The sequence below is a fragment of the Crocodylus porosus genome, unplaced genomic scaffold (assembly GCF_001723895.1).
Source record: "Crocodylus porosus isolate Cpor-Errol unplaced genomic scaffold, CroPor_comp1, whole genome shotgun sequence".
Classification (NCBI taxonomy): domain Eukaryota; kingdom Metazoa; phylum Chordata; order Crocodylia; family Crocodylidae; genus Crocodylus; species Crocodylus porosus.
In genome coordinates, this window is record NW_017728906.1 from 159,998,029 (window position 1) to 160,014,239 (window position 16,211).

The following is a 16,211-nucleotide window of genomic DNA, read 5'->3' on the forward strand; positions in this document are numbered from 1 at the left end:
AAGGACTGAGCCCTGCGGAACCCCACTGCCCACATCCCTCCAGGTTGAAAACGACCCATCCACCACCACTCTCTGGGTGCAGCCCTCCAGCCAGTTGGCGACCCATTTGACTGTGTGGGTGTCGACACCACAGTCCCCCAGTTTCTTAATGAGAACGGGGTGAGAGAGACTGTCGAAGGCCTTCCGAAAGTCCAGAAAGACTATGTCCACTGCTATCCCTGCATCTAAGGATTTGGTGACCTGGTTGTAGAAAGCCACCAGGTTGGTCTGACAGGACCTGCCTCTAATGAACCTGTGTTGGTTGTCCCTAAGCATTAGCTCCCCTGCTGGCCCCTCGTGGACATGTGCCAGAATAATTATTTCAAAAAGCTTATCCAGGATTGAGGTAAGGCTAACTGGCCTACAGTTCCCTGGGTCATCCTTCCTCCCTTTTTTGGAGACGGGAACCACGTTGTCCCTCTTCCAGTCCTCTGGCACCACACCAGAGCACCATGAGTGCTCATACAGCCGTGCCAGGGGTCCTGCAATGACCTTAGCTAATTCCCTCAGCACTCTGGGGTGTAGATCATCCAGACCAGCTGATTTAAATACATCCAGTCCCTCCAGAAGTTCCCTGACTAGATCCTCCCTGGCCCATGGCCTAGGTGTGCCTCCCCTGGGATTTGATGATAAATTAATTAAGGTTTATGAGTTCAGGTACTATTATGATAGGGCACCTAGAGTAAATGATACGGAATTCAAGGGACAAAGGATTTTAAATGATTAAGAATGATAATTTTGTTATAACTTATTTTGGGCCTACATTAATCAAATACCACATTATATAACTATCACTGAAACAGCAATGCTCATTTTGGAGCTGTAATTTGTCACTGAATTTTTTATCTGGTTTGTAGGGAACAGAGACGTTCCCCAATTCAGTGGAGATAATGTGTAGGGACAAACATTCAAAACGCCTGAGCCAGAATTGATTTGATCTTTGCAGGTTAGTCTAAGCTGGCTAGGCTAAACCAGTTTGTAACCATACAGATATCCCCTCCAGACTGAAAAAGTGCAGTCACATGCCTGTACTGGCTCAGGCTACAAGCCAGGAGGCACTAGAGCAGCCCTCCCATCCCTTCCATGGTGCTCAGTTGAGGGGAGGCATGGCCAGGACCCAGCAGGATGCTCTGATTAGGGAGGGGTTCCCCACCTCCTGGCCAGCCCAGCACAGAATTGATAACACAGTGTATATCACCCCTAACTCAGTGTTTATCACCCCATTAAGAAAACAACAGAGGGACATTACCAGCTACCTGTTGATTCTGCCTTTGTCTCATCTACCACAGCACGGACCATAGCCAGCATGTGGTCTGCTAGCTAATGCTGTGTGTCTGTGTAAGGCAGAGGGGAAAGGGGAAGCAGAAGCCAGACAGACACCTGCAGTCTCTACTGAGCTGCAGCCAGGGAGCAGAGGGGAGCGACCAGCTCTGCTGTGGAGCAGTGAACCCCACCCAGCCCAGAGAGCATGCTGCAATGCTGGAGGAGTCTGGTTTAGCTTAAACCAGCAAGGGGTCTGGGACAGAAATTGCCAGTTTGAGCCAAATCAGTTAAGTCTGATACTACGTTCAACAATGTTTATCTCAAACTGGTTTCAGACATTTTCAGATTGGTTTATGTGCACTGAACTTGTGTTCTGTTACAGGTTTAAACCAGTTTCTGATTACTTAAACTGGTTTATGTGTAATGTCTGTCCCTAGCCAGAGAAATTCTCAGAGGGAACTGTGAGGAACGACTAACAGCTCAAGGCTGTAATTGTCAGGATAACGAACAGTGGGTTTTAGATATCCATATGTCTGGCTTGAAGACCACTTCAAGCAGGAAAATCAGTACCAAATGCAGCTATGTGTTAATTGTTACACTTGAGTGATGTTAATACACCTGGTAGAACTGAATTCACCCAATTTAAAGCTCACTGGGGTGGGAGGCATGAGAAAGTTCATATGTTACAGTGAAGGGGTAGAAGAGTAGGCAGTTTTCAGTAAATTTTTATTTGTTATGTATAAAATTTTATTCTTTCCTATTTCAAATAACCTGAGTTACTAAAATACAGAAAACAGAATGGAAAATGTCACTATTATTGTTTAATTAGTAACAATTGTCAGAATAACTTTTATTTTGCTTATAAAGAATAGATGTCTGTGGCAGTTATTTCATATTTTAAATACCTAATCTGATATTATATTTCAGTTCAAAGAACTAACTGAGAAAAGATGCTGTAATCTAATCATACCACAACCCAGGTGACATCTGTACTAGGCAGAATACTGTTGTTATTCTGCTGTCTAGTTGCTGTTGCTGAGAATGATGAAGTAGCGAAATTACATTTTCCCATTATTATTTCCAGACACTCTCTGGCAATGGTTTGTTGACTCTAATAAAGCTTCAGACAAAGCTGTCAGCAGAGGAAATGGCAGAAGGAGAGCAAAGAACAACTTCCACAACAATACATGAATCTAAAGTCTCAGTGATAGGTTGTGCATTTCCTGATCAAATTTAATGTGAGTGTTTCAGAATCTATCATAAAGCTGCAGCTGAATTCCAGAGGGATAAATGTATTCTATCAAGTCATGGCACTCAAGATTCTGACAAACATAAACACATTATGAGGGATTAAAGAGTTAGAAGCCTTACCTGCTATAGTATTGAGGAACATCAGGTATTCAAAGTTAGAAATCTCCCTTCGCTGCCAGCGCTGAGTCATGTTGGAGGATTTATAAAGCTGTCGGGGAGTGGCCAGAGATATTCTCCTAGGAATTAAATTTAAAGACTGATTATTTTAAGAGCTTCATTAAATTTTAAGATGCACAGCAAACTTATTAATGTGATTAATTTCTCAGTCTCCCACAGACTATTTTATTTTATGTAATTAAGTCAACAAAACACTACCACTCTTATTTGAGTAACGACTATCTCACACACACTCGCACGCATGCACACACATGCACACACAGAATCTGTATTTTATTTTAGTAGTGTAGTGTGGTGCTACAAAATCGTTATAATTCAGAGCAATATTTTTCAGGGTTGACTGTGCATTTTGTGCATGGGGGTGAAGTGTAGTATATCACGTTCTGTATCACGACTGTAAGATTGTTTGAAACAATGGAGGGGAAAAATGCAGAACTCTTGGTAAATTGGTTTTAAAGATATAAAACAGGGATAGTATTCCTTTTTGTATGCCACAGGGGTGTTTTAAGACAAATTCATTAAGGTAAATGAATTCTGGTTTAAGGTCAAGCCAGTAGCCTTTTTGGCAGACATGCCACAAATTAGATTTGTACCCTTTCTGAGTGCCAAAGATCCCCTACCTGCTCTGCCACTCTGCTTTCTGCTCCCTGTCTGTCCCCTGACTGAGCTGCTGCTTTGCTTTCTGCTTCCTGCCTTATGGTGGAAGCATCTGATCCTCTGCTTTCTGTTTCCTGTCCTATTTGCCACTATTCTGCCTATCCTCCCCACTGCCCTCCCAATCTACCATGTGCTACACACAGAGGCTGTCCATGCCACTTCTGATACCTGTACCACAGGTTAGCCATCACTGCTCCAAGCAAATGGATGGCCACCACTGCTCCAAGCTTTACTCTGCACAGGAGTTTGTGAAGCCCCTTCTTGTGGCAACCCCTGCCTCCCTCTCTGTTCCCAAGAAGCTGCATGATTTTTTGTCATATGATCATATATTTTTCTTAAGGATTTGTTGAGGGGAAGATGGGAGTGCTATAGAAGGAGGCAAACATTATTCTTGGATTTTGGAGTCTCTTAGAATCAAACTGAAAGGGCTTGTTTGTTTGCAGGATCTGCAAGTGTAACTGCAATTAGAGTATTATTATGGTTATTTAATCCTTTATGTTATGTTGTCATCCCCAGTCCAGTCAGGATCAGGGCTCTATTATAGAGTCTGTCAGTGTCGTAAATATGGTACCAAAGGGCACAATTTGCATTCAGTAGACCACTACAGTTTATGAATTCCAGATTTTATTTCTGAAAGTGCTATTTAGCAAAGAAACTACATCTGAGAAAGATCTAAGTGGTATAAAACTTAGCAGTCTATGTGCTTAGCAACACAGATTACTTCTCTTAACAATCTTGTTTGAAGCATTTATCCACCCACAGGAAAAATGTAGGGCTGTGCAAAGCTTCGGGTACTGATTCAATTTGGAGGAGATTTGGCCCAATTCAGTGGCCGAATCTCCAAATCCAAACTGAATCAGGAAACCAATAAAAAGGTCCAAATCAATTCAAAGCTCTGTGAATTGATTTGGAAAAGATTTGGAGAGCTTTGGAGATTCAGGCAGTCCCCACTTGCTACAGCACGGAGCTGGACCCAGACTCCACGCCGGTAAGTAGTGGATGGGGTTGGAGGAGTGGGGAGTGGATCATGGGGGGCACCCCTACCCAGCCCCATCCTCTGCCTACTCTCCCAGCCCCTCTGAGCACCCCTGACCTCCACCTGAACTCCCAGCCACATCAATACCTGTCCCACCTGGCCCCAGCGTCCTGAGGTTTCAAAAAAAAAAAAAAAAAAAAGATCTGCACTCACTGGCTGCTGCCAGGCAGGGAAGGGAGGGGTGATCCTCACTGCCCCCAATGCCCTTCACTGTATGGGGGGCTCTGCCATGAGCCGCCATCCCCTGTCCAGTCTCCCAGCCCCCCGTTGATTGCTGCCCCACCACGCTCCAGCTCCCGGTTCTTTAAAAAGAAAAATGAAAATGCTCCACACTCACTGGCTGCTGCAGCAGCTATTAGGGCTTCTGGGGGCTCGTGGCAGAGCCCCCCATGCAGTATGGGGCAGTGGGGTGCAGCAGGGATTGCCTCCCCACCTGGCAGCAGCCAGTGAGTGTGGGGCTTTTCGTTTTTTGGGTTTTTTTTAAAGACCCAGGATGCTAGAGCCAGGCAGGGCAGCCACTGACAGGGCTAGGAGAGTGGGCAGGGGATGGGGCCTGATTGACTTGGAAATTTGGCTGAGTCAGTGGTGGCCAAATCTCTGAATCAGATTTGGCTGAATCAATTCGGGACAGTGATTTGAATCACCGAATCAAATCACTGTCCCCGAAACTGGCCGAATCGGAAGCAAATATTAGCCACTTTGCACCAGCCTAGAAAAATGTTAGCTATCTTGGGGATTTTGTGATCTCCCACAATCCCCTTCCAAAGGCAAAACCAAACTCTTGACTAATAAAGGGAGGTTTGCAAGTCCTGGAAGGAGAATTTTTGTACAAATCTGACCTAGACTGTGGAACTCACACAGCAAAAGGTAAAGAATGCTGTGTACCCTGCCACTTGCAGAACTAATTAAATGCTTGCCTAAATTTTTTTTTTTACATACAATACAGATAAAATCTTCTCCTCCTCAAACAAACATAAATACATAAGCTAATTAAACTATGTCTCCTACACGAGAGAGAGAGAGAGAGAGAGAGAGAGAGAGAGAGAGAGAGAGAGACTGTTATTCCTTTTCTAAATTAGAAACATAGAAAAGAAGGGCTGAAAGGGGCCTCTGGATGTCATTTAGTCCACCCCCAATCAAGGCAGGATTATTCTCATCCAAACCATCACACACAAGTCTGCGTTAACTTATTCCTAAAACCACACAATCAACTGTCATGCAAGGCATACAACCCTGTTACTACAAGGCATGTTGCCTAAGACACAAAAAGAATCCTAAATTTGCCATCAGTAAAGCAAGGGGGTGATGTTGTCAGTGTCCTTCTACTACAAGGGTTGTTAAAATATACCTGAGAACTAAGGAAGAGGGCCATGCCCCTCACTACAGAGGAAGGCAACCCCTCCCCCACAACGGTTCAATCTGACCAGGGGGTAAAATTCCTTCCTCACCCCAACTGTAGTAATTGGTCTGATCATAACCTAGGAGAAAGACCCTTTAACTGAGAACCTCTGGGCTTGAGTCCCAGCAGGAGCACTGGCAGATCCCAATCAAAATCCTCACTTAAGAAGTAGTCATATAAAATAGTTCCAGGGGCCAAATTAATACTTAGATAGAAGGAAACGTGCAAATAATATTTAACAGTGTCTCATAAAAAGTGGGTGAAATGCTCATGCACACAAACACATATTTAGATACCTATGCATTAGGGATATAAATACCATTAAAAAAATCCATTTAACCTGTTGAATTACAACAGTTAAATGATTAATTGGTATGGCTACCCCCAGCCTGGCCCACTTGTGGCTGCCCACCTGGCACCAATAGGATGCTGCCAACCCCCTGAGATGCAGTGGGGACTCATTGGCTCCCCAGGGCTGTGTCTCATGATGAGTTAGGTGGGTGGGTGGGTTCTCTTCAGACCTGGGTGCACTTGGGGAGCGCTGTGGAGATGAGCTGAATGCCTGGGGGGAGCCACCCTGTACCCCCATACCTCCATCTTGCCTCTGCCAGGCCCTGAAGCCACCAAAAGTGCCCAGAGAGCTGAGCTGCTTTCCTTGTGGATGGCAGAGTAGAGGGGAGGGTGGATTAGTGGATCCTGGTGCCTGCCATGAGAAGCCTGGGCTCTGTGGTAGGCACCAGAGGCCAGACTGCTCATGGCTGGTGGTGGGGAGACTGCAAGCAGCTGAACTGGGGCTGCAGAGCCTAGTTATATATACTAGTCCCACCTGCCCCCCCCCCCCACTTCATTCCTCTCTCCATCTGCTGCTCCTGTCTCCCAGGAGGGGGAGGGTATAGCTGGGAGTGGGGTGCAGTGCTAGTCATTACACCTGTATCCCCCCTTAATAAAATACTGGATTCATCCAGGCATACACACAGAGGATACAAGAATGCATATATGCATAAAAGAAGTATATGTATAAGGCCCCTGGCAGCCATTTGAAAAAACAGCCACTGGAATCTGAGGAATTTTATTCCCCACCTCAAACATTGCATATCCTGCTATGCCACTATGGAGTTGTTCATCAAGACTGGTCACAAACAACCCTGGGTCTTGGGACTCAGAGCTGCTCCCAAACCAATCTCATATACTGGGCTGTGGGTAGCCTTGGGACCTGAGATTGTCTGGGGCCAGTGCTGACAAGCAGTTGATTGTTGGCATCAACCGCAGAGTGCCCCAGGTCTGGTTCGAGACATGAAGCTGTCCAGGGCCAAATGGAAATCCAGGACTGTCCAGGACCGGGGCTGACAATCAGATGATTGTCAGCACTGGCCTCAAAGGGCCAGTTGTAGACCTGGGGGTATCTCTACCTGATACTGACAATCAACTCAAGGCCCTGATCTGGAACACAACATGTTATATAGTCGATTTAAGACACCAAACGAACCAGCCACAGAGATGTCCATTATTTATGGAATGTTATTATGGCTGCTTTGCCATTTTATGGTGTTATAAATTGGCTGATTAACACATTAATCATGGGATAAATGTAATGTCTGCCAGGGGCTTACGTTGCCAATCTGTGAATAACTAGGGAACTCCTGTATCTAAAATTAGTAAACAAATTCTTACACAATTGCATGGATATCTTTTTTAATCTTGGTTTGTCCTTGAATAACAGTATATAAATTCACATCAGTTCATATATTCTTATTTCTCTGCAAAATGTAGGTAGCCCAATGCTGTAAAACAACTGACACATATATAGCATACGCTACTCAAAATTTTACAAGTAATTTCCATTCCATTGGCCTTGAATAAATAATGTAAAATTATTTTAACATACATGTTAATTGAATTAAAACAATGTAGGTTAATTATTGGTGTTTTTTGTAATTGTGCAACACTAACTAAGCTGTGGTTTCAGCAAAGTGGCAATAAGGGTTACTACTATAATAAAGTTAACTAAAATTAAAAAGTATTTATATTAGAGATTTCTTAATTCCCCAATGCCAAAAACAACTCGTATGCACCAGCACACACTACTGACTGGTTTTAGACCTGATCCTCAAGGATATCTTACAAATGTGCAATTTGTCCCCGAATGCTGGATTTTGTATTTGAATTCCTAATTTGACTGAAATGTGTTGGAAAGCAAATATACCCAGAAAACTGCCTTTTGTATATATATCTAAGGAGCTGTAAAGACTGTAAGTTATTTCAGCAGAGACTGAAATAAATTATGCACAATAAATTGGTTCCATACCTGTTCCATTTCAGATAGCTCAGGAAGAACCTACTGCTATGTGTTTTGCTAAATCTGCCCATCTTTGAAAACTGTGCCTCTTTTTGGATATGGCAACACAAATATGGAGATGTACATATGGCTGCGTTATCTTTGTTATGGAGGATAGCAAAATCCCAGCAGATCAAGAGCTAACCATAGAGACTACATAAAGACCTCCTGATGTATAGTAAGACTACCTAACTTTTCAAGTGCTATGGTGCCTTAAATATGCTTACTAAACATTTACGTAACCTTTTATGGGGGAAGAAGTTACTATAGATGTGGGGTAGAACCTTTTGTTTCTTACTCTAGTTATTTGCTACTTAGTGGATGTATCTACATGTGCAAATGCTCCAAGGTGGGTTTACTCGAGAGTAATTTACTCTAGAGTAAACCTACCCCAGGCAAGCATCAACACATGCAGAGAAGCAGGAACAGATTTGTTGCTCATGGAAGTAGTTGGCCATTGGCCCAGCGCTGGCCCCCTGCAGCAGCCATGGGGAAATCTAGGTTCCCCTTGGTGCTGGCCCAGGGGCTGGCAGGGAGCACAGGGCTAGGAGACAACCATTTCCTGGCAAGGGATAGGACACTGCTGCCTACCTGCTGCCAGGGTGGGTTCTGCCACTGGAGCCCAGGGCAGGACAATGTACCCCTGTCCCACCAGCAGGGATTATAGTTCTGGAAATGTGAGATTCTTAACTCCCAGACTGAGCTCCACAGTAACAATAAGAATCTCCCAGCCCAGGATCCGTGACTGCGGGACCAGGACTGAGAGATAAGAATCTCCCAGCCCTCACTACCCGATCATGATAATGAAGCAAGGGCTGCAAGCTCCCTGCTGCCAGGGCAGGGGCACACTATTCCTGCCCAGGCTCCGGTGGTGGACCCCACACTGGCAGCAAGCAGCTCCCAGAGGCAGGGAGCAATATCTTGCCTCCTGCTGCCCAGCTGCCCAGGAGCACATTTGCTGCCAGTCAGCCATCTATGCGTGGCATACTGTGCAGTAAGTAACCAGGAGTAAATTTGTTGCTTGTATTTACAGGTAGTAAATTCACTCACGATAAGAGCATATTACTGTCCAGTAAGTGCCTGCATGTGTAGACAGTGTTGCTTAATGGGCAGTAATTAACTCTAATCTTGACTAAAGCATCTTGCATAGACAATCTCAGTTATCTCAGTCTAGTCTGCATAAGTACTTCACCAAAAAGTTCCTACCTCCAGGGAAGAAAAGGTTTGGAAATGTCACAGATTTCTTCTAAAAGGACACTAATCCAATAATCATTCTTAATCAAAGCTTTAAAAAAGACTTTATGCTAGGCTGACATCAAATCTGATTTTTTTCCACCTCTCTCTTCACCAAAAGCAAGCTCTACAACCAGCCAGAATGAAATCTGGAAATCCATCACCAAGTCATTGATGCAGAACAAGTGGCAGCACTGAGCTGACAGTGAATTGAGTCACAATACCAGCTGAAAGAGACATTTCCTTTCATTGAGTAACTTCATCATTTGTATCTCTTCTTCTTAATAACTGGAGGCATTATTTCATATTAATGACTAATGACTCGTACAATTTCTGCTTGAGGTACAAGAATATCTTTAAGTGAAGCACACAAAAAATCTTTTACCTAATACCTTTCATTTTGCATGTTCACAACTTAAAAAATATTTCAAATAAAGTATTTAACCTTTTATATTAAAACAAACTTTCCTGGCTGTTACTACCTTATAAATTTGAATGGAGAGTAAGTTAAGGTCAAGCTGATAAAGCCCTGAATTGGCCTTTGAATTGTGGAATGAAATGTGGCCATTACCATAACTAAACAAGACCTATGTGAGACTCTAGAGACAGCTTGAAATAAAAGGTGCAGTTTCATTTTTCCAGTAGTATCAGACATGCAGAAATTATAACCCTGGTAACATGTTTGAGAGCACAAAGAAACTGATGGTATCAAAAATGAAACCAGAGGAAATGTATTTACTACAGCACCCAGACATTGCATCTAATGACCAGTCCTCATAAAATTTAAGCTATAAAAATGTTATTCACAGGTTTATGGAAAACTATGAAAAACATGATAAGAACACACACATGCATGTGCTATCATCATTAATACTATTATTTGGATTAGAGTTGCATAAAATAGCCCAGCCCTGGCCCATGCTGGTGTGGTCCCCATAGCATGTGGTGCAGCCTGGGGCATGTGGCCCCTGGCCACTAAGAAGTTGGACAGATTTGCAGTAAGACATAGGATCTATGCTAAAGAGCCCACAGGATAATTCAAAATCCAGGAAAGCACTTACACATGTGCTTAACAGTAAATATGCAAGTCTCTTGCTGACATCAATGGTATTATTAATCTGTTTAATGTTAAACGCACAAACTGAAGAGCTTGCTGGATCAAAATTTAGTCAAATGGTTGGAATGGCAACAATGAAACAAAAACGTAAGGGAGATTTGTTCGAACAGTCGATCAAGGAGCAGATTGAGAGGGAAATGCTATTCTCATAGCTTAGTTTATAGTTCCCCACCTTGAGTCACCTAAATTGGGTATGACTTTTGGAGGTGAAAACTGGGTCACTTAACAGTATCTAAATCTTGACATTTGAGAATTTGTCATCAAAAGTAACTAGTCCCCTTAGAAAGTCCTGGTAGGAATGTCTGAGGAAGGAATATGCAGAAACTAAGCTCGGAGACAGGTCAGTATGTCAGAGAGTAGGATGGGGGCAGAGTATCCTGTCTTGAGAAAAAGGAAATTCACTCACTTTACCTTCTGCTTCAGAAAGAACCAAGCCAAGATCTCTGTTCTGAACAGGCATACATTGGACCATGGTTTCTTTAAGCAAGTTCATATATCTGAAGAGTTCCCACCCTATCTGAACTATCTCATCAGTTTTTGAACTTGAAAGATCCATCAGTCTCATTTTTTACTTTTGTAAAAAGTGATACTTTGTTTTATCAGAAAGGGGGTTTTTTTAGAGTTGGCAAGCCAGTCAATTGACTGGTCCAATAATGTCAATTGACCAGTCAGCTGACTACATATTTTCTGACCAAAGATTATAGCAATTTTACAAAAAAACCCAACCTACATTTTTTGCAGTTTTCAACAGAAATATGATTTTTTAAAATTGTTTTTGATACAATTCTTAATAGAAACTTTGTGCTTTTTGTGTGTATTATTTGGATCCACAGGCAATTTTTTTACAATTTTTGACTGATATTTGACTGGTAAAATATCCAACCATAATTTTATTTTTATATGTCTATGTCTATGTCTATATCTCATCAGAAACAAAAGTTAGAGCCTTGGATGACAGTGCTCTTGAGCTAATGAGTAGGTATCTCTGGAATTTAGGCTGGAAGTGCATGCAGCACAGCAGCTTCTTTAATTTTGGAGTTTCCCCTACGTGTCCTCCCTCTGCTAATCAGTGGTGGGGCACCATTGTTTGATTCTTGCCACTCATGCTCACCACCTGTGCATGAAACTGCAGCTCTTGTTTTCACCATCCAGCCATCAGGTGCAGGTGGTTAGCCACAAGTGATGGGGGCCCTCAACTAATCAGCGGCAAGGAGTGCACAGAAGAAACTCCAAGAATAAAGCCACCACTGGGCCACACACTTCTGGCATGAATTCTGGAGATCCATACTAATGAGCTTACTGGAACATTCAGGATAAAGTTCAGAGCATCAGAAAGACTACTTTCCAAGGATGGCTTCATGGAGTGATCCAGCATAAACATCTGTAAATTAAGTTCCATGGATTTCAAAGTTCTTTTTCTGAAGGATTTACAAATTGAACATGAGAGTTACACAAGTTTCCTGGGAAAAACAGTGTCTGACATGTCTTTATTTACATGCGTTTTCCTATCATAGGAGAGATGAGGATACTTAATCTCCAAACACTTGGGATTAGACATCAGAAGGCTAGCTACCAAGAAAATAAAACCTCCAGTGAAGGGAGAAATGAAATATAACCCAAACACATGTCAAAAGGCAACCAATGCTAATAAACTAAGCTTAAGTTAACACTAATATTTGCATATGCTACAGAAAACCAGTTAAGTGTGTCAAAAAATGAATATTAGGTTCCTTCCCGCACATTGGGAGGAGAAACTGATGGGCAGATGAGCTATTCTGCCCTTTCTGGTCTCAGTGTTGAGCACTAGACATTAAGGATGCATGCAGAATCCCAAAGACACCTCCTGGCCAAAAGACTTCAGGCCTAAGTACAACAGGTAGTACATGCACAAGAAATAAGACAATATGGACAGGCACTTAAAGAAGAAGGTGTGATTTCCACTGACAATGGATTTAAGGTTGCTCAGCAAAACCACGCCACTTGTACTTGCATTTACATATGGTTCTTGGCACCTAACTTTAGATACCTAACAATAAAACTGTAAGTCTATAACAAGGGCAGGCAATTATTTTGGGTGGAGAGCCACTTGATGCGTTTTGGTGAGTTGTCAAGGGCCACATGGGTAGCCCTGCACCTTGACAGTTGCCCCACCCCCTGGTTGCCATCTTGAGACCAGAAGCCCCATCCTGAGTCCTTTGTCACCAGAAGTCCCTCCTCTTGTCCCCCAGAAATACTACTTTTGGGAGGAGGGGTTGCCATCTTATAATCAAAAAGAAAACAAATCATATACTAGAAGTCAAACACCTACTATAGCATATTTTAATTTTATTTAAAAAAATATTTTGTCATGATTTGTGTTTGTGTAGTGTATATAGAGGTCATTGCATAATAAATAAATAAATTCTTAGCCTTGTATATTGGGGGATGGTATGTATGGTGGTGTGTGTGCATGTATATGATGCTGTGTGGAGTGTGTGCATGGATGGGGTTTGTGAAGGGGTATGGCTGTTTGGGGGAGCATGGGGTATGTTGGCGGGGCTGTGTATATGTAAGAAGTTGTAGGGGCAGGGTGTGGGTGCATGACATTTGTGCGGTGTGAGGGAGGGTGGGGAGTGTAGAGACCCCCCCCTTACTCCCCCTATGGTGCAGCAGCAGCAGGCAGGGATGCTTAGGGTGCTCCGCCTGGTGCAGGTGCCTGGTGGGGTACAGCTCTGGCCAGTGCTGCACGTCGCAGTGAGGGGCGCAGCCTCTGCTGGGCACTGTCTATTGCTGTCACACCACACTATGCACACACAGCCCCCTCACTCACACAACAAGGAAGGCAAGCCCCAGGTGCTGGAGCCAGCTGCAGAGTCTTTCACTCTGGTATACTCCTGCAACTGGGAATACCAATCAAGTGGTTGGGAGTGAATGGCTCCAATGTGCTCCCACAGATAGGTGTACTGCTCAGCTTACCAGCATTCCCAGCCATGGGAGCACACTGGAGTCTTGAAGGTTCTGGTGTGCACCCAAGGTGGGGACTGCCAGTCAGTGCTGGCCGTGTGTTCAATTTAAGGCATGATGGGAACCAGCCATAAAATTATTTTACATTATTTTGTGTAATAACTTTGTGGCTTATCCCCTGTTTTATCATATCATTAGTTGCATGAAAGTGTGGCTTGGTTACTACTTACAATTAACTGGTTAATCGCATCTTAAGTGTAATGTCTGCCAGAGACCTTGGAAAGTACAAAACACTAATGGGCTGTGGAATCAAAACCAAAGTCCCATGTTTTTTTGCCGTTTAGAAAAGCAACTCTCCCACCCCCAACTTAAGGCAATATTAAAACACGGCAATTCAGTTCATGACCTTATGTTTTAATATACACAATAGCACATCAGTCTTTGCTAACACAGAGTCATGTAAACAAACAAACACGAATCCTGTTCTTTCTAGAGTTAAACAAACAAATACATTCACTTGTCTTATTTCTTATTGCTCAAAGAAGTGTACTCATTTGCTGGACAGGTAAAAGGTAAATTTAAATAATGTTTACATAATGCTCATATTCTATAACATGTCACATAATTATAAGGAATATTGCTGCTCAAGACACACTGAAGTGATGGGAATTCCAGAACCCTAGACATTAATAATGTTTAAATATTTGCAACTGAATAAAATATTCTCAACTATCAGCCATTGTTGTTTATTCCTATAAAAATATGAACAGAGAACAATAAATATTTTAAGGAAATTACCTGGCTTGTGGCAAACCATAGCTGGTCCCAACTCCAACACGAGGCAAGCTGTACACAACTTTTTTTACTGTGGCTTGGTCAGGAAAATTAAACATAACGGAGGCTGTGCCAAAAGGAGACAACATAACTTAGAAAAACACAGGAGCACAAAATCATGTTTATCTACAAAATACTTCAGAATATATTTTTCAAAAGACTTAGTACTTATTTGCAAAGCTAATATAGCTCCATGTCCGTCCTCTTGTGAATCAGGGCTCTTGAAATGTTTCACTAATTTCAAGGGTAAAGAATAGGTGCTCCTGAAATGTTCTGTGCTTTGAAGCTATCAGTTTAACTAACTGCCTTCTTTAGCACTAAATCTAAAAAATATGTATCCCAGGCTTGTATAAGTTATACATAGGCTTGACAGGATATGATTTTTTACCAATAAACATTGATTTCACTTGTCACTCATAAACTGAGGGAAAGATCTTTCCATTGATACTCTTCAAAATTTATTGAATGGAGATGTAAAAAAAAAATCTGGTATGGGGGTAAGGAAATCCAAGGCAGTGGGCAGTGTGCACTCCTCTGACAGCACTTGGATGGCCACTGCAGGTGCTGGGGACTGTGCTGGTAGGGCTGTGCTCAGAGTGGAGGTTGGAAGGTCACAGCTATTGACAGCCAGAAGCCCAGGGCTGTCAATATGGGGAGCTGCTTCCTACCCCTGAGTTGGGTTGCCAATGCTTCTCCCCATGTTCACAGAACTCCAGAGCCAAGCTGCATTCCTTTTCTGGTCCCTGCCTGCCCTTTTTGATGAATGAACAGAATGGTTTAAAGCAGGTATGCTTTATTCATTTATGGATATTTACTTTAATATATTTTAACATGTGATTTTATAAAGCTTTTAACAGTATACTGCAATTACTAGAGATACACTGATACATTGGTCCAATATCAGATCGGCACCAATTTAAAGAAAATTGACTGTATCAGAAATCAGCCTGATGCGGCCAGTAATTTGGCCAATAAATGCTCTTGCATGCATGAAGCTGCAGCGCAGCACACAGGCAGCGAGGAGCACAGCCTAGCAGCTTAGAGAGCTGCAAGCAGCTGGTAAGTCTGGTGTGGTGGAAGGGGAGGAGGGAGGAAAGGAGCATGGGGGGCAGGTCAAGGCCCCCACAGTGAGAGAGGAGAGGGGCTGAGGCAGGGGCAAGCGCTGCCCAGCTGGGATGGTGCAGGCATGGGATGGAGCCACAGCTTGTCTGAGGGGCAGTGGGGCGGGGGGGAGCCTTCCACTGTGCACTGCTCATCCAGGAGTTGCTGGTCTGGGGCTCACTCGCTTGTCCGGCAGCTCCCACTGTTGCTCCTACCATTCATCCGGGGGGCATAGGGGAAGCCCCCAGATCTGTGTAGGGATGGGGCAGGCAGGGAAGAGCCCTGTGCAGCCCCGGCCTGAGCCCATCCCACCCTGCACAGATCCAGGGGCACCCCCCTGCCCCACGCCTGCCTGGATGAGCGGCGGGAGAAGCAGCGAGAATTGCCGGAGCAGCAGGTGAGTGCCGGGCTAGCGGCTCCTAGATTAGCAGCATGTGGAGGCAGGAGCCACCCCCCACCCCCACGCTTGCCCCAGCCCTATTACTCCCTCACCTTGGGGGCCTTGATCTGCCCCCCCACACACACCTTCCCTCCCCACTCCCCTTCCACCACACCAGACTTACTAGCTGCACGGAGCTCTCCAAGCTGCCAGGCTGGTATCAGAAATTGGATTGATATGGGCCAATATGCCTCCTTAAAAATCAGATCTCAGTATCGGCCCCAGAAATCTCTATCATGCACCCCTAGTAATTAGCACCCCTAGTAATTACTAAATTGTCTGTTCCCACCCCTCTAATTTCATGCAAACCTGAAAATTTAAATTGAAAAAAATTGAAAGAAATGCTTAAAAACAAACATTGATTTTAGCTGTCCAAATTATTTTTTA

At 43.6% G+C, this 16,211-nt stretch overlaps 1 protein-coding gene across 1 annotated transcript in view; it reads right to left on the bottom strand.

Annotated features, from left to right (window-relative positions):
- The window catches only part of LOC109306591 (neurobeachin), a 529,566-nt gene that overhangs the window by 136,970 nt on the left and 376,385 nt on the right, over nucleotides 1–16,211 (bottom strand). Inside the window, exons 20-21 of the mRNA XM_019530077.1 lie at nucleotides 14,249–14,351; nucleotides 2,674–2,789 (exon numbers count right to left, since the gene is read on the bottom strand). Of these exons, the coding sequence (XP_019385622.1) occupies nucleotides 2,674–2,789; nucleotides 14,249–14,351 (219 nt within the window). The remainder of the gene's footprint in view (nucleotides 1–2,673; nucleotides 2,790–14,248; nucleotides 14,352–16,211) is intronic.